Genomic DNA, 24,874 nt, shown 5'->3' with positions numbered 1-24,874 from the left:
CCATTCTACCCAACTTGATCTACAAGCTCATGCTAGAAAACAGGCAGGATCTTGCACCGATACAGATGACTCTGCAGGGCCAGGAGGCTCCTTAAGAGCTGTGTCCAGTCCCACTACCCTCATTCCCACTTTCTCTGGTACACTGAGCTGCCAACTGCAAACTACTGCCAATGCAGCACCATTATCCTAGCTTGCTACACTAGCACGGCAGCTTAGATGTCAACACAATGACCTGGGCTCTGGTGTTGATACAATGCAGCCAGTTTGGCACTTCTTTGTAAGCATTTATTTTCTGATCTGACATGCTACAAGATTGGGCAAAGGATATAAAAGTGGAAGTAGTAAATGCCATAAAATTGTCTTGGGTGCCTTATGAATTCAACAGCTGAGTTCAGTGGGTAAATGTGCACAAGTAAATGTGCCAGGATTGCAAGCATGTAGAACTTTCTATTTGAGCTGAAATAGTGATTCCTTTTATATTTTGAATCTATTTTTTCATATCTTGAACTTAAATCCTTCTCCTACACATGTCTATTTAGAATTAAGGCCCATTAAGTTTAACTGGGCTTATGCACAAGAAAGTTAGAACTGCATTTCAGCTTGTTTTGCTGACTGCATTCTCTGGTTCAGAGTCAAAGAAATCTAGTTGCATCTTAAAATATATCCTGGCAATTCCAGAATGGATTCTGAAATGTATTATTATATAAAACTCTGAAATGAGTTCATTGGCATCTGTTAGGTATGCTCATTAACATTCTATTTACACAGGTAAATTGGGTTCTTTCATTACCTCTTTGTGATCCATATTCGAAAAATCCATTCCATTCACTTCAACAATCTGATCACCAACCTAAAATTGAGCAAGCAAACAAAATATTTGAAGCTGTGGTATATTTCTCAGAAAGGAAACAATTCTAAAGTCATTTGCCATGGAATACATCATGATATTAAACTACTTCAGAGCAACAAGCAGATGATAGTATAGATTATTAGCATATTCTTTTCAAAAGATTTATTTTACTTTATCTTAAGGAAGATAGCACTGATTTTGCTTCGTTTGCCATTAGAGGATGGACATTAGATTGATTTCAAATGAGAACTACTGTATAACCAGAAGGATTTATTATACTCACCTCTAACCCCACTTCTGCAGATAGAGAATGTGGTTTTACATTGCTTATGAAAATGCCTGGCTTTTGTGTGGGACCACTAGAAATACTGGAATGAACAAAGAAAAAAAATGACATCATACAATAATATAATTCAAATAGAGATGATACTTTAAATAATCTTGGCATATACTTGGCACATGAATTTGTTTGGGATTGATGAGAATGCACTGGATCAGTTCCATGGTTCTGATGAGACCCACTGAATCCTCTCGCAACACCCCACTGCTGCTCACGTTCTGTTACAGGCAGCACCACTGACCCATTAGACAGGTCACACTGTGCAACATTTATCAGTGTGCCAGAAAAGAACCCTATGACAGAAAGTCATTTCTCTATAGGCTGGGCTCATTCAGGAGAATAGAACTGCCTTAGTCCAGCTAAGAGATGATGCTCATGAATGATGTGGAAAGTGACCAATTCTCACGTTCCAATAATGAATACTTATGTGCCCAATTCTTTAGCAACAGGGATGCATGATTCAGGGTAACTAAATGCAACTCAGGGGTTAAAGAGCTGAGACACTGAACCTTAAAGGAAATCTTTATCTTGAGTTCTCTCAGCACAACAATTTGTATCAACATTTTGACACTATGAAAGTGCCAAAGTTAAGCTCTTTTAAGTCCAACTACTCAAAAGCAGAAAACAGAGAATACACTCCGTTCTCTGACCCTAAAACTAACTTAAAAGATCTTCATTTGGCCTAAATCATATCCACTAAATCATATCCACTACAAGAAACGACTAAAAAAAGTGAACGAGAATAAACAGCAACCCACCTGCATCCCATGCCCTTTGTACCAATCAAGCTAATGAAAACTTTCTTTTCTTTATGGTTTTTTCCTCCAGATGATGCAAGTCCTGCAACACTGCTCTTACCTTCCTAAAATAGGAAAGAAAGAACACGAGCTCTTCTGAAACTCCAGTTCACTGGCTTCTGTTAGCCAAAGAGGGATGTTGGCCTGAACCCCTGCCATGCACATACCGCCCACTGACATTAACAGTCGGAAAGTTTCAGAGTATGAGGAGATACAGAAACAAAAGGAAAGACATATATTCTTGTTATCCTTTTCATACACTCTGCACATCAGTGTACATAGTTCTCTGAGTGCCCAGTCTAATGAAGACAAAACAGCACCATGCATGTGCAAGAGGGAAGTATACGCAAACCCAAGCTTTCCGCCAGGATCAAGGCAGGGCAGGGCAGGGCAGGGCAAGGCACCTTCAGGGGAAGAACAGACCCTCCAGGATAGCCCAAGGAAGTGCACAAGGAAGGCAAACTGACTGTTGAAAGGAAAATTGAAGACTGGATTGGGGATCTGGAAACAGAATGGAGCAGCTGGAATCTGAACAGGAAAACTCCACATTGCACCATTTCTCTCACATCCCACCATCACCATTATGGCAATATTATAATAAAATCCAGCTGTAAGTGCTTGTTGTGTGGTGTCACCTTCTAAATGGGTTGTAAAAGCTTTCATCCAGTGTTGTAAGTTCATACCAAATTAGTTCCCTAAGCTTATTGTTTCTAGCTCTTAAGCTTCAAATGTTAAACCCTGAATACTGAAAGCAGGTTGTTAAAAGTATAAAAATAATACCACTGCACAGTCAGGTTTATATTTATTTCTATGGTTACTTATTCATTTACTTTTCCAGAGCATTTCATTTTTGTATTCATGGAATCTGCTTGCATTGTGCACACTGATACAGTATTTAAGCGAACACAGAGAAAAGCCCACAGTTGTTTGTTTTTGTTTTTTTATTTTTATTTTGTACAAGACTGGCTTGTACAAAAGCAGATTTGAATATCTTGGGGAGAAATCTCCTTTTCAAAACCCAGAGAAATTCAATGTTAAAAAATGCTGATTTACAAGACCAGAGTTATGGTTACCTTATATTGGTTTAACCGCCCCCTCCCCCCCAAAACAAAACAAACAAACAAACAAACAAAAAAAACCCAGGAATTTGGAAGCCATGGATGATTCCTTAACTGTGTTCAACAGTGAGTGACAATGCTATGCAATGTCACAAATTGTGCTTGTTTAAAACTTATCCACCATCCAACTATCTTTTCTCTGCTCGGGAAACATTTTGGGAACAATTTTCACCATTAAAGCTGACCCAGAGAAGGCATGGGTCAGCTCAAAAAATAAACGTGTGGGTCAACTCACTTAAGCAGTTCTCTAGCAATGAAGGAAGGCTCAGACATGATATAATACGCAACAGAGGGCAGGAACAATATGGGGCATTTTTGCGGGTTCCCGGCACTTTATCTTCCTCATTTGGATTTGGGCCGTTCTAGGCTAAACATGCTTTAAAATAAATAAATAAATATCCAACAGGTTTGTACATATTCATTGTATAATATGTATGACAGCTGTCCAATATACCATATTGCAAAAATTGGTGCAATGCAATATTCTACAATGAGCACATATTCTTGAAAAATCAACTTGTGCATATATATATAAAAAAATAAATTCTCAAAGCTGCATGGTTCCTTACCCCAGGATCTGATACAAACTGGTCTACAAACTGCCACTTGAGAGACTCATCAGGAGAGCTGGAAGAAAAGAACAGTAACGTTGCCAAAAAATGAGCTATGCGTGCTTTCATACCATAAATGTAAAGTTAATTTACAAATATAAAACAAACTAAGACCAATTCCTGCTAACCCTGGCTGCGATAGTCTTATCTATAAAGATGTGTCATTTTCTATTTTCAGTTTTCAATGCATCAAGTTGCCAATCCAAGAAAATTGAAATATACAATAGAAATTTCTATACAGAGTCTGTACTTGAATCAAATACACACAATTACCTTTTGACAGGTATCATGCCAACATCTGCAAAGAAATAACGTTTAATCTCAGTTAGCACCATTTGTAGACCAGCTTATGTTAAGAGCACTAAAGTATGTAAATTGTAGAATGTGTTAAAACAGAGTTCTACTCACGTCTCACTTTTATCGATACAGTTTTCTTTGTGCGAATAAGATTAATTATTTCTTCATGAGTACATGAAGAAATGGAGTATCCATTTATTCGAACAATCTCATCTCCAACCTTACAATCAAAAAAGAATGAGAGAGATATGAAAACAAAATAGTGTGTCTCAGCAGGAATATATATTGCAAACTGCCCATTTAGATGAAAGAGGCTGCTTTCCCTTGCACAGGGCAGACAAACCCTACTGTGAGATGGATGAGATGGGTAACAAACAAGTTTCAAGCGGTGTGTGGTCCCTTGATCATGTCTGAACAGCCTACATATAAGTTCCTTGCTGAGATTTAAATCATTACTTTTTCTGAGCAAGCCAACATTTCCTTCAGGTTCTTTGACGCCTATTGGCTTAGATGCTAATTTTCTGCTAATAAACTACTGATCTGATGAACTACCACTGGCAGAAGTATAGTTATTTTCACTGATTCCACTCTTCCCACAAAATCTGCTCCAGTGGCTTGGGGCTCTTCAGAGCAGCCTGGGAGATTACTGGGGGCTGTGGGGGGTGGGGGGAAGCTCCCCAGCAAAATCTTTCCATCAGCAAGACCCTCCACTGGATAAAATTGAGTCCTTCCCTACAAAGAACAACAATGCAGGCTCACAAGCCTTGCTGAAGAGTAACAGCAAATAAGAGGCCACTGTTTTGGGATGACACATCTATTCAGATGCTAGTATGGTACATGTAGCTTTTTTGGGTAGACTTCAGCTCTTCCTGTGGTAGCATAACAGCTCTGATTAAAGATATCTGATGACACTGAACTTTTGTTGTAAAAACAAAACCCTTTTCCTGAAAACTGACTAATGCAATTGAGGAAGGAGATTAACTGTCTAAGGACTACTGAGTATTTTGGAGACCAAGTGCGGGGTGGGGTAGCAAGGCTACTTGGCAGTGAAATATATGCAATTACTTAAAACACTGCTCTTTTCAAGAAATATACAGGAATTTTCGGGTCACCCATTTCTTCCTATGAAGCCGTGCACTAATCTGGAGGGCATGCTTAAATACGATCAGAATCTAGATGATCAGTCCCACTTCATTTGTATCTAGCTAAGTATTTGGCTATGCTGCTCAGGTAAAGTTAGATCAACCTAAATGTGAAATTAAATATATCTTTACACTTAAAATATGTGTAAATGCAAGTACCACTGAGCTGAACTGAATGGGGCTTAGTTCTGTGCAGATATGTATAGAATTACACTGACTTGTATTGCTTTGTACAACAGAGGACTGCCTTTCTAGATCTTAGTGAGGGTCTGTCTTTACAGAAGTTTTTTTTTGTTAAGTGTAGATGTACAAGATACCATTTGAATCCTATCCATGTCCTACAACCTACAACATTCCCAAGTCCTCACAGCTAGCTGGGCAAGATCAGGAATTGTAGAAGGTTTTACAGGCATAGGATTGATCCCTTAAGCATGAAATTCAACTTATTTTCATAGCAGTCCACTGAAAGTCCATTGCAACTAGGCTATTTCCATCTGATGGGCCACGAAAGCAAGCTGGCTCCTCCTATGTTAAGCTGAGGGAACAAGGTATTCTTTCAGTGGTCAGGCACTCAGTCTTGGTTTACCTCACTTGCTTTTCAGTTGATGGGACACTGTACTTGCCTTGCCCACATAATAAATCAAATTTAATTCAATCCTGAAATGGCTGCTTTCAGGCCATATTTTCCAGCCCGGGAAATCATAGACTGAGCAAACAGTAGGTGATACAGCTAACCGCTGCCACGAACACACAGAGCCTAACCTGTGTGCATTTTATGCATAACCTGTATGGATTTTTCAAGTTCAGTGCCTGTGCCTTGTTTAATCAAGCATTGGCACATAACTGCAGCCCCCACCAGAGCTTCACGTGGTGCTCATTTTCACTTATTGTCCTATCTGACCAATGCTTGACCCAGTTGACAGAAATCCTGTTAGTGTAGTGTAGTAGTCAAGAGCATGGGACTGGGGCTCAGACGATCTGGGTTCTATTCCCCGCTCCGCCATGGAGCCAACTGGGTGACTTTGGGCCAGTCACAGACTCTCAGCCCAACCTGCCTCGCAGGGTTGTTGTTGTGGGGATAAGATGGAGGAGGAGAATGATGTAAGCTGCTTTGAGCCCTTTGTAGGAAAAATTCTGCACCACAAACCCACTAAGACAGTGTAGGACAGGGGTAGGCAAACTTTAGGGGCCCAATTGCCCTATTTTTTTGGGTTCATGGGTACATTTATCATTTTTCTCCATTTCCTTTAGGTTTTGACATACTGCTAGTATAAGCCTTGGCATGTAGGTATGGGCAGATAAATAGGCAGCATGTCTAAGGGCAGCAAAAGGAAGCAGGCTTATTGTTTTGCCCTTGTCAACATTCTGTACTATGCTATGGCGATGGCCTTAAAAAACCAAAACATATTACAGTGTTCACATGGAGGATTCTGAAAAGTGGGTATCTATGTTGGCACTTGGTGCAGCGGCTCTGATAGTCCAGTATATATTCCTTTGCACTAGCCACAAGCCACTGTAATTAATGCATCATGCATAAAACACCAATGAATGAAAATATTAGATGAAACATTACAAATGTATCTTCATCAATCACAAAACTCCTCAACTTGTAGACCAATAAATCAATAAAATTGCAAAGCTAAAATTTATAAAAAGAAATAGGACTCTGCTATGCACCACAGCAGACCTTATTTTAATGGCAACCACCATTTCTCTTCCTGCAGGCTTTGCTGTCACCAGTTTATCTTGGCCATGAGGAAGGGTACACACATATCAGTTGACCGTCCTGAATGGGACACTAACTGTGGGGTACTTAACTCTTTATGGCAATCTCTATACAAGAAGTAAAACATGAGCGAGTGTTGGATGTCATCTCCACATAGACAGTCACTATTTTCTAATGGGATACATTTGAGTAACTTGCTTTGGTAAGCTTTGGTAAGATCATTAATATGACATCTTTACCATGTATTTTTCATGCAGAATGTGAAAAGATGCGACAAAGGGGAGCAAAGATGAAAGATGTAGGCATTACAAAAAGGCAATAAATGGAAAGCAGCCATCACAGCAGAGGCCTGCAAAGGCTTCTGTATTTCCCAGCAGGGCTCTCATGACTTTAACAGCAATGCAGCTGAAAGCAAAATTAGGAGGTCCATCTTTTTGCTACTGCTTAAATTTATGAATTTCATGAGAACCCTGCAAGTATACAAAATGAAGAGTACTTTGAAACTAAGCTGAATAGATTAAAGGTCAGGGTAAGATACTAGGATAAGCAATTCTCTAGGTAACTATTAAGTATGATATACATGCTCCATCTGCTGGGCAACCGTTAAAATTGCAAAATTCTTAATGTTAATGCTTTCTGGGGTGGAGGCAGGAGGCAGGGAATTGCCTCTCACGGCCTTTTTCTGTACGTTTTGCTAGGGATGTTCTAAATCTTCACCCTTGGACATTTTCATCATCATAATATAAGGGACATTTCAGCAAGCAAAAACTTGCTTATTTTTCCTTCTGACTGTTCAGAACTTGTGCACAAGTGCTTATTTCTCAGATCTGAAACTTTGGTGCCAATTTCAAAATAAAGACAACACAATGGTTTGACAGGTGATCCCCTCCAACTGGGGATCATAGAAACACATCACACATTCTCATGGAATTTGGGCTATAAGGATACAACTAAGTCAAAGCAGAAACATTGTCTTCCCCGATAATTACAAATTGCTTACCAATGATTTCATACAGCCAGCAGGTATGACAATTACGCAAAAAAGAAAAATTAGGGTAAGGGAATCCAACCCTTGTTCTGAAGTTTTACTATATTTTATATCCCCTCTCCTATAACAAGCAGCCAAGCAAGATGAGTGTCTTATTTTAATTATTATCATTTCTTTTGTTGTTGCTAAATATTTTCTCCCAATTTTGGCATTCAATTTTGGCTTGGCCTTAATTATGATGGGTGTGTGTGTATATTGTTAAGCTGTTCTATCACTTTTGTTTTGGCATTGCTTCACACCAGAGGTGAAGAGTCATCACTCTGGAGAACTCTGGAGAAAAGCCACTAACAAGCCTTTCCAAAAGGACTCACACTGATTTACCATTAAAAGCCTATGTTGCAGTTGGGAAGCTGACATAACAGGAACTGCATCTTTGTAAGAAACTGGCATAAAACAGCCAGTCAAACTTTTCCAAAATTAATGGCTTTAATGTTTCACCATGTAATTGAGCATGTACATCCTGACATACAATGCTATGCATGTTTAGATAGCAAAAAGTCCTGCGACTCCCAGCATTCTCCAGTCAGTTGTCTTTCTGGCTTTTTTTCTAAGCCTACATGTAATTGTTTGTTTTTCAGTAGAGGCGATGCAGAAGCAACACAATGCCATGCTAACAGTAAATGAAGACATATCATGGGGAGAATTTCACCTTCCCTTTCTTGCCCAATCAGGGCAATGGCACTGATTTGAAACAGAAGCAGATACACACCGTATCTTAGCTGTTGTGCTTCTGAGCTTCATCAGTACTAGAAGTCACAGACTGAGAGGTAAAATGGACAGGCAGAGCAATCTTACATCTCAGAGTACAGGAGATCCAGAGGCAGGAAGAAGCAGTGTGTGCAGGGGGACATTCTTCCTTTTCCCTTCCCATCGATATGAGGGAATTTACTTTGCTATCCCTTGGTCTTTCAATGGCTCCAGGTCTGTTTAGGGACATGTTGGGAGAACGAAAGGGCATAGAGACATGCAGATCCTCAGCCTCCCAAGTATACCTGTAACCCTCCCCTTCAGCCACTCTGTTTTTACCTAGAGTAGCAGAACTTTTTGCTGCTGTCCAAGGGGACAGCAGCTCCTCAACCAGATTTATAAGACGTAGGCTTGCTCCATAAAATGGTCAAATAAATATTTAAAAATTTGGAATCCATGGCAGAGTTTCCATATTCAACATAACCTTCAAAATAAATTTATGTATTTTGATTAAGTTTCTATACTTCCCAGTAGCCAGATCTCTCTGGGCAGTGAGAGAGTGAGTGTTTCATGCTTCTTTTTCTGGGAAATCCTGGTAGCAACAGTTGCATACCCAGTACTGGTGTAAAGAATGAATGCAGGAAGCATTATTTGTTTCCATTTGTTTATAACTACACAAGTTGGGTAGGGGGAGTAGACATGCACGTATGAAAGGCCAATTTCACTCTGAGCACTCCCAAAGTCTCCTTCTTGACATCCAGTAAGAACTCAGACTAACTTCTTAAGCCAAATGCAAAGTGCATTGCAACAAAACGTGCTTTCCTCACCTCCTGCCCTAGCAGTGCAGCAGCTTCTTTTGCCTTCAGCTCTGCACATGTGCCCTTGTACTCACCTGAACTACTGCAGAAGCTGCTGACTTTCTATTTGATTCTCCTGAAGTGGGCTTTGAATGGGCATGGGGGCGCTCACAAGACTGAGCTGAGCATAGGATCCATGACATAGGCTATTCTAAACTCGATTATGCCCTTATATTATTATCAGCATATATTATTGTGAAAGAACAGATCTCAGCCGGACCTTGATAGTCCTCATCTGGTGCATCAGCCTTTCTTGTATTAGGATCCGAAGTTTGGATACAGCTATTTATTTATTTATTTATTTATTTATTTATTTATTAAAACATTTTTATGCCGCCCCATTCGCCGAAGCCTCGGGGCGGCTTACAACAAAAAATTAAAATAACATTTTAAAATATATACAATAAAATACAAACATATAATATAAAACATACACTATAAAACAAGCCGCCCTGGCCAAATAAAATTCAATAATATTAACATTTAAAATACTGCTTAAATAAAAAGGTCTTCGCCTGGCGCCGAAAAACAAATAACGACGGCGCCAGGCGGACCTCTCTGGGGAGCGCATTCCATAACTTAGGCGCCACCGCTGAGAAAGCCCTCCTCCGAGTAACCACCCTCCTAACTTCTTCCATGGAGGGCTCCCGGAGAAGGGCCTCTCCCGCCGATCTCAGGGGGCGGCTGGGCATATAAGGATGTAAGCGCTCCTTCAAGTAACCAGGACCCAAGCCGTTTAGGGCTTTATAGGTCATTACCAACACCTTGAATTGGGCCCGGACTTCAATGGGAAGCCAGTGAAGCTGACGGAGAACTGGAGTCATGTGAACATAACGTCCAGTCCCCGTCAGCAGCCTGGCAGCTCTATTTTGGACCAACTGAAGTATCCGGACCGTCTTCAAGGGTAGCCCCACGTAGAGCGCGTTACAGAAGTCCAGACGGGAAGTCACCAACGCATGTGTCACTGTCGCAAGGCAGTCATTCTCCAGATAGGGGCGCAGCTGATGAATTAGCCGAAGCTGGAGGAAAGCGCTCCTCGCCACTGCTGTTACCTGAGCTTCCAGTGAAAGCTCCGGGTTGAGGAGCACTCCCAAGCTGCGGACCTTGTCCCTAAGAGGGAGTGCAACCCCGTTCAGGACAAGGTTCAATTCACCCTCTCCAAAGCCCGATCCGCCAACCAACAGGACCTCCGTCTTGTCTGGATTGAGCTTCAGTTTATTGGCCCTCATCCAGCCCATTACCTCGGCCAGGCACCGGTTCAGCACAGCCACTGCCTCACCTGGATTGGTGGAAAACGAGAGGTAGAGCTGGGTATCATCAGCGTACTGATGGTTCCGCAGCCCACACCTCCTGATGACCTCTCCCAGCGGTTTCATGTATATGTTGAACAGCAAAGGGGACAAAATGGACCCCTGCGGTACTCCATGGCATAGCTGCCATGGCGCAGAGCCATAGTCCCCCAGCACCACCTTCTGGAACTGGCCGTTGAGATAGGAGCGGAACCACTGCAAAGCAGTGCCTCCGACCCCCAATCCCGCAAGCCTATCCAGAAGGATACCATGGTCGATGGTATCGAAAGCCGCTGAGAGGTCCAGAAGAACCAACAGGGACGCACTCCCCCTGTCCTTCTCCCTGCACAGGTCATCGTACAGGGCGACCAAGGCAGATTCAGTACTGTACCCGGGTCTGAAGCCGGACTGCAATGGGTCCAGATAATCAGTTTCATCCAAGAGTGCTTGGAGTTGTCCCGCCACCACTCGTTCTAACACCTTGCCCAAAAACGGGATGTTGGCCACTGGTCTATAATTAGTGGCCATCTCTGGATCCAGTGACGCCTTCTTCAGGACCGGTCGGACTACCGCCTCCTTTAAAGGGGCAGGCACCCGACCCTCCCTCAGAGAAGCGTTAACCACTTCCAAGATCCAGGTTCCAATCCCGTGCTTGGAATCATTTATTAACCAAGACGGGCAAGGGTCCAAAAGGCAAGTGGTTGGACGTACTCGCCCAAGCACCTTGTCCACGTCATCGGGCCGCAGTAACTGAAATTCATCCAATAAATCTGGACCAGACGGCAGCGTTGGTGTCTCCTTTGAAACCTCTGAATCAATAGTGGTGTCCAGCTCGTGACGAATCTGAGCGATTTTCTCCCTGAAATGCTACATGATGATGAAGAGCAACAGGGTTTATTCTGCAAGTGCCTGCAGGACCAGGCCCAGTTCTGTAGGCACTTGAAAGGATTGGAACATGTGGCACAACTGGGAACTCTGGAAGATTCTGTAAAAGGTATTCTTGTGTTGTTCAGCTTGGCTGCAATAACATGGGCATTCATGGTGACAGCTCTGTATTCTCAGTCCTGCGCCCTGCCCTGCCCGCTCCTGACTCTGGTTTGGCTCTGCCTTGCTAGGCACCTGATCTTTGCCTTTAGCTCTGGTCCTGCCATGCCCTGTCATGTATCCATCCCTCACTTATTCCTGACTCCGCTTTTGCCTCTGGGCATGCCTTGATGGTATCTGACCTGACTTTGTTTTTACCCCTGGTTCTATTGCATCATGCTAAGACACCAGCCACCTTTATCATCCAGCTGTAGGCACCTACTGCCTGAACTCTGGGCTTGACACCTTGACCTGGTGCTCTCCTGGTGCTTTGGACTACAAATCCCATGTGCCCTAGTTAGCATGGTGAATGACCAGGGATGAAGGGACCTAAGATTTGAAACTTCAGAAGGGTTGGGACTGACAGTTACACATGTCAGTCATTGTGTAAACACAAATTGTAGCTTCTTACATAGTCTGAAAGAAAAATGGTTTATTGGCTGGTGGTCACTATATTGGAAGGCAAGGGTGGACAAGACTCCCCCCCCACTTTATTATTGTTATTATAAAAATAATAACAAAGACATTACTTGCTATTTGATCCCTACTATGGTTATTTTCTAATAACTGTTGCACACAAATGAAGTTTGCCCTTCAGAACCGAGTACGTTCTTGCTCTCAACCTCTGCAAATGGGTTTCATCTTTTCTATCAAGATCCCTGCTGTTTGACACCATGCAGAATTGAAAATGAAACACTGAACTGGATATCTCAGGCTGCCTTCCTATCATAAAGGTGATCATTATATACAAAATGCTTGCTTGCTTATCACCAGTATGTTTCTAGAGAAGATTACCAATTAGGGAGTAATCCTATGGCTCCTAGATAGTGTAGGATGAACACAGGTTGCTGGAGATTCCCTTTGCCCAAAGCCATAGATAATATTATGCCTTCAGGCAGCAGAAATACAAATCAGAGTAGAGATTTCCCTCTCTCCCCCAGTCACTCCTGCTCCTCCCAGCTGCTCTAGAAAGTTTGTCATGACCCTAGAGGGGAGGGAATTCATGTGCTGTGGTGAGCAAGTGGACCAGGAGAGGAGAGCCTGTGGATATGACTGCCCCACAAGCCTCTTTCCCTGCCTCCACCCATCAGCAGTGGGCTCAAGCACCTGTGTAGCAGAAGATACAGGAAAAGAGGTTAAAGAGACTAAAATAGAATATATTGCAGCGCCCTCCCTGCTGGCAGAAACCAAACAAAGCCCTTGATTCTCGGAAGCTTCATATTTTGGAGGCTTCCATCTAATGGGGCTCAGTCCAATAGCACTGTGTCGAAAGAGAATGAAAACACTGAGAAAACTAAAAGAGAAAATCTTTTCATACATTCCTTTGTTTTCTTATTTTGAATAAGGGTCCCTTATTCCTTTTTTTCTTTTTTTACTAACTGAAGTATAAGAAGCAGATTCATGATGGTTTCAAATTTTCCATTTTCATGTTTCCCTTTACTTCTATTATCCATAATCACTTCCAGCCCTTTTTGGTCAACAGAGTCTCCAAAGGTATGAGTATCTGGGAGAGCAGCAAAAAAGAAAGATGAAATACATGAAAAGGCTAAATACTATCCTTTCAGGAAAAGAAGATAAAGGAAAATCACGGAAAATAGGTCAATGCTACAAACACTTTAGTTATGTATCTTGACTATACACACACGGTTCAAGTGGGACAGAAACTACTTAATTTCTCACAGTCAAGAAAGATGAATCAAAATGGTATAGAAAAAAGGGGAGCCAGAATCTGATATTAAGTTAGAAGATCATTATGCCTTTTCTTGTGCCAATTTTTTCCCGTCTAGAAAATGTGTGGAGATTTAGTGAAATAATGCAGATGGATGAAATTTCAGAAGCATTTGGCTTTATCATGAGACAGCAATTTAGAACAATGGGTTGCCTGTCAACTTCCCTTATTCAATTGGTTTTAGAAAGTTTTAGAAAGTGCTTTGTAAAGACTATTATAAATGCACCTTAAGCTAATCCTTAACATCACCTTTCAGCAGACTAAAGCAGAAAGCTACGTTTGCTGTAAATTCCAATTGGTTTTGTATTCACAGATTATAACGGGTAAGAATCCCAACAGGAAAGTGTGGAATTTCTTTGTTAACCTACGACATTTGCCTAAACATTGATTCATTGGGTTTTTTTGCTCTCCTATGAGGGCTCTTGGATATTTCTGAGTATGGGCTGAATCATGATTTCACCATTTGCTATCCTGAACAATGACATACATAAGACATTTTCAAGCTATAATTTCCTTTTCACCTGAAGTCCAACATTGTCTGCTTGTCCACCTTTCATTAACTGTGAAATAAAAAGGCCACAAGAAAATTCAGCACCTCCTCGAACACTGATCCCAAGGCCTTCAGGATGCAGACGGTCCAATCTCACCTCTTTCAACTTTCTGTGAAAGTTGGAATAGGATAACCAGTTAGGACCACTCAAACCAAATTCAGCGAATCTGCAACCAAGTTGCAGCTGAAGGTACAATCCTATGCATGTTTAGGCAGTGAAAAAGCCTACAACTCCCAGCATTTCCTAGCTAGCCTTTAAATGTCCCCGTCAACCATGTACCGTGATTCTCCAATAGTGATGAGGTATCAGACTTCTGAAGCATGTGAAATGTATGATTTCAGGTCAATTCGCTACTTTTAATTAGTGACATGAATTTAGTGACATTAATGTGCACAAACATGCACATTAAACAAACCTATCAAACAAACCTATCAAGTAGGGTGTTTAATTTCTCTGATTTACTTGTTTTTGCAAATGAACAGGATTTTTAAAAGTCAGATTTTACTGTTGGCATTTTGGGGCCCTGATGCCTTTCCATAGTTACAGCCCTGAAACACTACAAGCACAGTGCCTACGTATAACTATGCCAGTCCTAGGAAAGGCAAGGCCTGCCAAAGAGGAGCAACTATACTGTAACCCACGGCCAGTAACTCTCCCTTGCCCTGGCTGTGTTCACCCTATTCATACAGAGCTTCCTTCCATCTTTTGGCTCTGAGTTCCTTAAGGGCTGCAGGACTGGCAGGAAATCTACTGATATTACTTATGTTTCCATGTTATAAAAAGTAGCACCTGCCCAACATCTAGCCAGTGTGGAATGGTTAAAGACATCAGGTTCTCAATAGAAAAAAAAGTTGCAACAACCTTAGTTTCAGCCTCAGTGAACCAAATACAAAGTTCACTGATGGATAGCTCGTTAAGCTGCAAGAGAAGCAGGAAAGAGCTGCTCCTTCCACCCTGGCCACACCAGATTCTTGAACAAGATGCTGAGACTCATAAACCAAATACTTTTACATACATGCAAGTATGCATACATAAACTTGTGGTCATGCAGAGACAGGAACATTGTTCAAACCTACCTAGATCGCTTAGGGGTCAATTGATCGTACTCCACTTGATGCTTTAACGGTATAAGAGGACGGATGGCCTCAAACAATGGCAGTCGACTTGGCTCATTGATTACATACTTCAGATCTCCCACCAACACTGGAAGATTCATGGATCTATAAAATTAAGTTGAAGATGGTTATACTGGGAATGCGCAACTGACAGTGACTCATGGCATAATCTTGTACAAGTTTAGACAGAACAAAGCCCTGCCATTCCCAGCGTCCCTCTAGCCAGCCATGATGGCTAGGCTATACTGGGAATAGTAGGATTTTCACCCTAAGGCTGGCTTTAGTCATGCTAATTCATTTTTGCTCCTGAGAATATTTCTTCCGCTCTCTCTTTTTTGTCTTTGAATTATATTCATGAAGTTAAAAGGAAACAAAATATGAGCAGATAAGGTTTCTTTAAAATCACATATAGATGAAAAATGCACTATCTTCTCACAGGATAGATTGGATCCAGATTTAATTGCACTCAGATCCAATTGAAATAATGACTTAATTTCCATTGATTTCAATGAGAACAACAGGCAACTATCATGGTCTTAACCCATTCTAATCCTTTTGATGTGGCTGTATTGTTAAGAAAGAAAGATACATTTAAGGTATTATTCCTTGCATGTACGGACAGGAAAACTCTTGCAACTCCCAGAATTCCTCAGCCAGCATTATTGTCTCTGCCCCAGCAAACTTCTTTGCAACTCCCAGCATTCCTTAGCTAGCATTATTGTCTCTGCCCCAGCAAACTGCTTAGGTATCAGCTGAAGGCAAGATAACAAAGGAAGGAAGGGAATTAAACACCTGCACAGAAAACGTTATGGGTACTCAGGGGGTGATGTGTGGCATTTGAATATAAAATATTTACCTAGCAAAATATGAATTTAATGCATTGAGTGGATTTAACTGAAATAAAGGGACCATAAAAAGGACCTTTATAACAATAATGTACATTTATGTATTAATAATATCTTCCAGCACTGGGTGAGAGAGGTAGTGGTGGAGAATTTATATTTGGACTATCAGTTAGGTTTGCAACTCCTGCAAAGTTTTAAATAATTAACAATGATGAATTCTTCCTAATTTCACAAGCTACAGGCAATGCTTTATGAATGGAGAAACAATTAGCCAGTCCCAAGTGAAACCAAACCGGGTTTGTGACCAAGGCCATACAAAAGTATAACACAAAGACCACATGGAAACTTGAAAACGTCTACATTTCATTCTACTGAACTGCTATTAATTAAGATATGTCCAGAAATTATAACTGCCAGAACCACTCTCTTGTGAGGAGTGGAAAAATATTCCAGTCTCCTCTAACAAAAACAAAATGGTCCAAGCTGTGTTCCAATAACGGCTGACTGAACAAACATACAGTATAACTTATGTCAGAAAGTGCATTCACATTTTGTTACTAAAATACTGTTTACAGTATTTGCATTAAGAAAATCACATGGGAATAGAACAAAACAAAACAAAAAAGAGGAGTATACTTAGTTTCTTGCAGCAAAAACTGAGTCATGTGGCACTTTCAAGACTAATGAAAATTCTATGTCATGACCTTATTAATGCTAGGATGCTTATCTACCTATTTTATGATCATGTAATTATTTTGCATATATTTAAACTATGATGTAATTATCACTGGGTACATTCCATGGACCTCTGTTCTCACTGCTAACAGTTCTAAAAACATCTCCCCTACTTCTTCCTACATCCATGTGTACATATATCCATCCAACTCAAGATGATAGCCTATACATCCAATGAGGTTGGTTCTGGTCCATGAACTCTTATGTCACAATAAATTAGTTAGGCTTCAGTCGTACTCTCTCTTACATAGAAATTTGTCCCATTGAACGCAAGAGGACTTACTTCTGAGTAGGCATGCATAGAATTATTCTGTTGCTGCTGCTGTTATTGTAATTATATTTCTACACCCCCAACAGCTGAAGCTCTTTTGGGGTGGTTACAATTAGTCTCTGAAGTCCTACAAGTCACTTAGAAATGAACCAATGATCTCTGTGATAAAAACCATAAATTATATGCTCAAATGTGAAGCCTGAATGAAATCAAGCGATGTTAAAAACTGGATTGCATTATCTGTGTTTCTGAATGTGCAGATAGATTTTTGTTCCCTATACACAATTTTTTGGAAAATAATTTTAGGCCCTATTTACATTTCCCTTTGCTTGCACAGACTGGAATAATTCTTGCAGAATGAAGCAGGAGTAGCATAAATTAATATGCGTATCATGTGTTAAAGGCTGAAAATGTTTTGCTAAAATAAAACCACAAATAATTTATTGGCCTAATTTTCTGTAAGCTATGACTGAAATAAAATGCTCATTGTTTAAAACTTCTTCCCACTCAAGTACCACACAACAACAACAGTTAAAGCAATAATAAATCTGCACTAAGAACTTACTGGTGGTACATGCGCAGTACATCATACAGATAATCTTTCTCTGCTTCATTATCAATTAAAAGGTCAACCTGAAAAAGAGAACAATTTCAGTGTAATTCGCTAACCACAAATAATTAATGCTGAAGACTGCTATCTCTTTAAAAAGACAGCAATTTTTAAAATGTGTTTACAAGAAGTTCTTACAGTCTTGAAACCAAAACCCTTGTACTTGTAAGGTCATTTTTCAAACCATGCCAGAATCTACACCATTTTCACTACTGTGTAACACATTGTAATATCATATGAAAGTCTTACCTGATAATGACTAAACTGTTGTATAAATATTTTCAAAAACCTTTTAGGCCATTCGCTAGTGTAGCACATGGCAGTGCAAAGTAGAAATTATTGTCCCGAAACCAAAAAATTTGCTAGGTTCAGCGGCTTTAAATTAGAAATGTCCACATCCTTCTGATGATGTGCAGGGAATTGGATTGCTCCTCTTGGATTGATACCTTGACAGAGCTCACTGCTAGGTAGTTATTCTTTCTTCACTCTCTGTGTAACAGCATATTCACTTAAACTAGTATCAGATTACAAGAAGTTCAGTTTGCTAACTGTTCTAAAATAATAAATAAAAGTACAAAGTTCTGGTATATTGTATAGCTCAAGCTGCTTTTATGAGTATTCCTAAAGCCACTGGACTTCCACTACCTATTAGTTCTCTTATCAATGCAGTTTTTGTGATTATTTTACCAAGAGCTAAACAGTTACTACACAATTAAAGCCACTTATCAGAAGAACACATAAAGCTGTGTTTTATACTGAGTCATTGGTCCATCTGTCTTAGTATGATATTTGCACTTCCATCCTTGGTTCCTAGGCCAAGAAAACTTCTAGGGAGCCTATAAAACAGAATGGAAAAAACCTTTCAGGCACTGCTGGCAGAACATGATGCATTGAGCTTCCTCCATTACTAGGGCAACTACCAGCTTAGGGCTCTGTCTTTCCCTTCAACTCTCTCCTCTCCAGATGTATCGCTTAATGTTCTAGCTCACCAAGGGCTGGCTTTAACTTTGCTTCAATATGCTGGTGTTGCTTTTATGGATTATGTATTATTGTTCTTTTTTAACTGTCCTGGTGACATTTGTGGAAAGATGATATATAAGAGAGGGAGAGGGAGAGGGAAAGGGAGAGGGCATACTAAATCACAAAGTGTCCTGGACAAGAAACAAAATTCACCAAGGATGGAAAAAATCAGAATAAGGCTGGACAAAAAATGAGAGAAGATAAAAACACCTGCAAGATGATGAGGAGGGGGGTTGAAGGTAGCTGAAGCAATAAAAAAGGCTAGTAAAATACCACACAGGAAAGAAAGGGAGAGAAATGTTGGTCTGTTATAGTGATATTAGTTTTATCTTTACATTTCCCAATGAGAAATGAAGCGACAGAAATGATGGGTTGGCCCCGGTGTACTTGGGAAAGCATTCGGACCATTTTCTTGGACTTATCCTGAAATTAACCCTCTACACATTCACTTCTACTTAAAAGTCAGCTATACTGAACCTGATTTGAGAAGGTTTTTCTGAAATATCTCAAAACTGAAATACTCAGAGATAAAATTGAAAGGCCAGTAAACAGGATTATCTATGTTTCTCCATCTTCTTTCTGATTTGCCTCCTTTCAGACTCTGCCTTCTGCTGCACCTGAAAACATATCCCAGTTGCCAGGCAAACAATTAACTAAAACAGATACGCAGAAGTAACAGCATTGTTAACTGGGTGCCAGGATCCTGACTGTTCTAGATGCTGGAGACAATTCTTTGCAGGAAGAGGCTTCAGATCCTGCAGAGCTACTCACTCCTTCTAAAGAGTTGGAGAAACCCACAGTTTTTTGAAGACAGCCTGAACAGCCCCATCTCAGGGATGTCTCCTCCGGGTCTCCAAAATTCCTGTGATCCCATCACAAGCCCTGCAATGATCTCTCCTCCCATGGCTCTTGAGATCAAAGATAGCAGTAACCCAATGGGAAGTATGGAGTTGCTGTAAGACTACATGTTTGGCTGCCAAAGGCTTTATGGAATTTGTTCCCTGGTGAAATATACCTGACACTGACGTTGTACATCTTCCGGCACCAGGCAAAACTTTATAGTTCACTTAGCATTTTAATGTTTAAAAATATGTTGTTATGTTTTCAGGACTTCATTCATGTCTTCATTTTATTTTCTGTTCTATACTTGTTTTTATTTATTTTTATTAGTATCTTGTATTAATTTATTAGTTTAATTTATTGTTTAATAGGAATGTTTCATTGAACTCTTTATTTTTTTTAACATATGGTATTATGCTTGTATTTTATTGAGTGTGGCTGAGTGACAGGTATACAATCAAATAATCAATTGATCAATCATTCTATCAGTGAATCCTCAGAGGTCAACTCAGAAAGAAAACCATGGTTGGTTGCTGAACTGTGAACTCTGGCTTTTTCATGGTTAATAATCCATAGTTAAATAAAATAAATGTATTTTATTGTGTTGTAAGCCACCCCGAGGCTTCGGCAAGGGGCGGCATAGAAATGTTATAATAATAATAATAATAATGATGATGATGATGATGATGATGATGATAATAATTAAACCATACTTCAATGTTTGTACCAAATGGCAACCCATGTTGGTTCATAAAACCAACAACACATACAACTGCATCTTCAGGGAAGGCAAGAGTAAACAAATAGATTTTCAGGGCCTTCCTAAAAGCCTGCAATGATGGGGCTTATTCCAGAGGTGCATCTCTTGAATTCTAAAAGTAGAGCTGTACAGATGTCATTGTAAGGCTTTACACTATGTATATGGGGGAAAGTCAGAATTTTGATAATAGTATAATTTTATGAGATAAATTTTCTTCCTCCTTCAGGTGAGTATAAAAGCACAGTCATATCTCTGGATGGGGACCTTGATGTAACATACTACAGTTAATATTCATGGATTTTAAATACAGTTCAGAAGTTGCTTCCAACAAGGAAACTCTGAAAGAAACTTGTGGATCTCCATAAAAAAGTATAAGCAATACAAGTTAACATATAGCAATGTAAAGAGAAATAATTATATGTGCAATAGTAAACCATGTTCTCTTCAGTGCCAGGAGAAGGGGTAGGGTTAGTTTGGTTTTATTGGTGGTATATTTTAATATTGAGTATGGTTATGCATTTTATGTAAACATAGGTTTTATGAAGTTAAGATGTGACATGGGCGTGCTTTTATTATTTGATTGTTTCATGTTTGTATTTACTGTTTTATATAGTTTTTTATATGGTTGTATTGTTTGTAACCTGCTCAGAGAGCTGTGTGGCTAATGGGGTGGGTTAAAAAATGAAATGAAATCCTTTTTTAAGATTGTCATTCAATTGCCATTTTGTTTAAACCAGTGAACTAAACAGAATGTTACAGAGCTGGAAAAGGCCATGCATGCTTATGTGCATGCACAGAATATTTCTAAGAGCATGAAGAAATGTGGTGGCTTTTGAAAGTGCAACTGTGAATGGACCATTAAATCTCAAAGAGATATGAGCAGTGTGGTAATGTTCTGTATGACATTGCTTGGCCTTTCTAGCAGCAGTCAAGCTCACTGAATAAGAACATACATTATGACGGCTACGTTTTGAAATCTGTGGCTGGCATTCCATCTTGCTTCTCCATTAATGAAAGAGGAGTATTTCTGTCAATTCCCAATCCATCTATAGGTTTCTCACACACACCATATCCCAGACCAAAAATTCCCGACCTCCAACAGCAGATTTATAGAGGGCATAGAAGATTTCTGAGATGAGAAAACCCTGCCCTATGAATGCAAATTTTGTTCTGTTCATGGAAGGGATGGTAGGCTGTAGCGCTCCAGGGCCATGTTTCTAGGCCTGATTAAGTATGCCTATCGAAAAGAAAGTTAGAACTACACAGACTACTTCAGCTGAGTTTGATTAAATCATTGTTAGTGTACGTGACCATGCTAAACCATGATGGGTTGTTACCCTGGATGAACCTAGAGTGCTTTTTCTGCCATGGTCTATTTTTCACAAACAAGTCACCCTATGGCTAGAGTAGTGCTGTTTAGCATTGCTTGTTCTTAGGGTGGCTTGTTGTGACTCCTGAACTTGGCAGGTTGATTTTATCATGGGCTGTTGGAAACGGCTAGAAAGCCACCTGACAAGCTACTACAATACTCTTTGCTCTTCAAGATTTCATTAGTTCTGCCATCATTCTATCTCATGCCATCTAGTGCCCTCTACCTCAGGTGGATTTTAGTGTTTTTTCATAGAAATCTTGAACTACGGACACCTGAGAGTATCTCTAATATATGTGCAATTTGTGATTTAATTTTCAACTCTGCACAACTGCACAGGAGTGAATGTCCACCGCTAGGAATTTTACATAATTTTTCCTTCAGTTTTACCACTTGGTCTTGAAATTTGTGTAATTTCCCCTCTCAATGTTACTCCTCTGCATGACATTTGCATATATTAGTAGTCTGCCACAGTCACCTGCTTTGAAACTTGCATATATTTACCCAGTTAGTCTCTGCTCTGCTGTAACATTGTTAGTGCATAGTCCCCACTTAGTTACTGGTAGTAAGTGCTTTAAATTAAAATATTTTGGTATTTTTTGGCCCTGCCCACCACTGGAATATGGCTTCTAGGTGCTTCTCCCAAATGGAACTTGGCTTTCAGGCTGAAAGTATTTCAACACCCCTGGTCCACACGCTTCTGTTTTAAATAAACATTTTACAATTTTACATGCTGCTTTACTATTTATATTCAATTACTATTTCACATTTTTTCTTTTCTGTTGTTGTTGCTATTACTTAATAGTATTTTGTCCCAACAATTTTCTGAGCAATTTAGAGCCAATGAAACAAGCTCTTAAGAAGAATAAAACTGACTTATCATGGCCAACATACAAGGAGCATTAAGGAAGAACTTATAAGGTCAAGATGGACTGTAATGGCTTATAAGTACCTACTTTGAATCATATGAATGAATTCTATCATATTGACAGCAATCCAGTGATAACAATATGTGTATTATTAAATACATTTATGTTCTGGTCTGTACATTTTAAAAATAATAAAATATTATTTAAAAGAAACAAGATGTTAGACCAGTTGAATCCTGCAATCTGTTATACAGGAGTGCTTTATTCATTTATTGGGACTGTGGTAAGAACAGCAATTTTAATAAGCAAATGTGATTGGTCCCAGAATACCTTATGAATATTAGCAGTATAACAGGCCATAAGTACAAGGTACAAAACAATAAATAGTATGTTCGATACACATGACTACAGTGTGACTGCTATTGCCCATCCCAGTCCTGAGAGTTCAACAGAAAATGTGTTGCAAAATATGTTAATGTTTTGAGTGTTCAGGTTTATGCCCATTTCCCTCCTCTTCCAAAGTATTTCTGGGAATCTGGCTCAACATATTTTAGGTGTTCTTCTTCATAATAAAAGAGAAAAGAGAGGGAAAGTTTTGTTCTATTATGTTGAAAGAAGCAACCCCCTAAACACACTCAAGTAAAAGTAAATCCATTGAAATAAATGCTAATTTATTTCATGAAAAATATCTTTCAGGGAGCCAAATGGCAGTGGACAAGAAGACAGACTGCTAGATTTCAAAGAATTCATTTCCAATAAATAAATGAATACCATTAGAACAAATTCATATTTTCTGGTTATATTTTCATATTCTAGATTGTGAACTTGATATGGGATGGTGGAGAGGAAGGAATATAATGGCAGGTTTTTCACTATATAGGTTGTATTAATTGTCTTCATTAACATTTGCATATTAAAAACTAAAAACACACATTGAACTTGGACGGTTAGAACAGATAAACCCCCTAAAAGGAATACCAACAAGTTGTAATTTATCTTGGATGTAAATTGGAACAGAACTTCTAATATAATTTATTCCAACTGCTCACATGTCTATTTCTAAGCCATGTACTTCTAAGATGTCTTTAAAAAGCCCTTTGATTCAAAGGGTCCTCAACATTTTATATCACTTAAGTTTCTCAGGAAACTTTGTCTTTCATTTTGTCTGCCAAATCACACATTCAGTTTAATAATAGCAACATGTATGTAAAATAAAAACAATAAAATGCAGTGTAATTACAATATATGTGTTCACACAATGTTTAAAGAACAACCGGCTGTATACTTTTGAGTCAAGACATTTTTCAGTGCTGGCTTGCAACTATTAGCTTTCACTTTTTCTTTTTCTTTCTTGTTGGGGAGAGAACAAAAGGGCTATTATGCAATACACCTAACCTTGCCAAGTCTCTTGATCATTGACAAGGAAGCGCTTGAAAAAGAAGACAGAAGAGGATCTGGAGAGAGAGAGAAAAAAAAGGAAAGAAGGAAAACTATTTTTTGAAAGTTTTCCCTCTGTCCACCTGCTCAGTGAATATACGTAATATTCTGAAAGAATCCTCTTGGAATTTCTTAACTTTCCATTGCTTAGCGCTTCCCCGTTTGGAGAGGCAAACGGGAACCGAAGTCAGGTTGGCAGAAAAAGATGGATGACAACCACCAGCAGGCACGTACATTCCGCCTCCCCTTCGCCAAGGTGGGAATGCAGGCTCTGCTCCATCTCGCCTCCCGAAAGAACGCGATCCTCACCCCCCACACCTCCTGGGCCCCTGGGAGAAAAACTTTCTTCTGCTGAAAGAAGCGTTTCATCCTCCCTCTCCCCCCGCCGCGCTTCCCCCTCGCGGGCCGAGTTAATTGATACCCGGAGTCCATAGTCCCAGCGCCACGCCACCCGCCTCCCCTGCTCGGCAGCGGCAACTGCTCCTTCGGCAGCTCCCTGGGCCGAGGCGGGGCGGAAAGTTGCAGCTTAGCGAGGGAGGCCCAGCGCAACGCGAGGTCTCGCTTCGCAGCGCGCTTCTCCCTTACCTTGTGCCTGAATTCCCTGGCCACCTTCCGCTCCATGGCCGAGCCGACGGCGACCTTCTCTTAGCTTTTCCTCCGCCGAGCGCGCACTCTGCGGATGCGCTTTTCTCCTGGACCTGGACACAGGTTAGGCGCCGGACTTTGAGCCGACGCTAGAGGGCGCAACTCAGCTCCGCGTGGCGGGCCGGCGGACAGGCAGGCGGGTTGTCCGGGCCAAACCAAGGCGAGGCAAGGCAGGCCCTTCCCTGTTTGCATCTCCGACCTTCACATTTTATTTTCAAACCTTTTAATTTCAG

At 40.3% G+C, this 24,874-nt stretch overlaps 1 protein-coding gene across 1 annotated transcript in view; it reads right to left on the bottom strand.

The window, feature by feature from the left end:
* USH1C (USH1 protein network component harmonin) overlaps nt 1-24,617 on the bottom strand; it is a 63,588-nt gene extending 38,971 nt beyond the window's left edge. Inside the window, exons 1-10 of the mRNA XM_044425764.1 lie at nt 24,582-24,617; nt 17,657-17,724; nt 15,202-15,345; nt 14,096-14,234; nt 4,125-4,233; nt 3,990-4,014; nt 3,675-3,732; nt 1,949-2,043; nt 1,134-1,218; nt 791-850 (exon numbers count right to left, since the gene is read on the bottom strand). Of these exons, the coding sequence (XP_044281699.1) occupies nt 791-850; nt 1,134-1,218; nt 1,949-2,043; nt 3,675-3,732; nt 3,990-4,014; nt 4,125-4,233; nt 14,096-14,234; nt 15,202-15,345; nt 17,657-17,724; nt 24,582-24,617 (819 nt within the window). The remainder of the gene's footprint in view (nt 1-790; nt 851-1,133; nt 1,219-1,948; nt 2,044-3,674; nt 3,733-3,989; nt 4,015-4,124; nt 4,234-14,095; nt 14,235-15,201; nt 15,346-17,656; nt 17,725-24,581) is intronic.
* Between the last annotated feature and the right edge of the window lie 257 nt (nt 24,618-24,874).

This window comes from Varanus komodoensis, unplaced genomic scaffold, assembly GCF_004798865.1.
Source record: "Varanus komodoensis strain SLA01 unplaced genomic scaffold, ASM479886v1 scaffold16, whole genome shotgun sequence".
Taxonomy (NCBI): domain Eukaryota; kingdom Metazoa; phylum Chordata; class Lepidosauria; order Squamata; family Varanidae; genus Varanus; species Varanus komodoensis.
The sequence above is the reverse complement of the archived record's forward strand: the minus strand, read 5'-3'. Positions and strand labels throughout refer to the sequence as shown.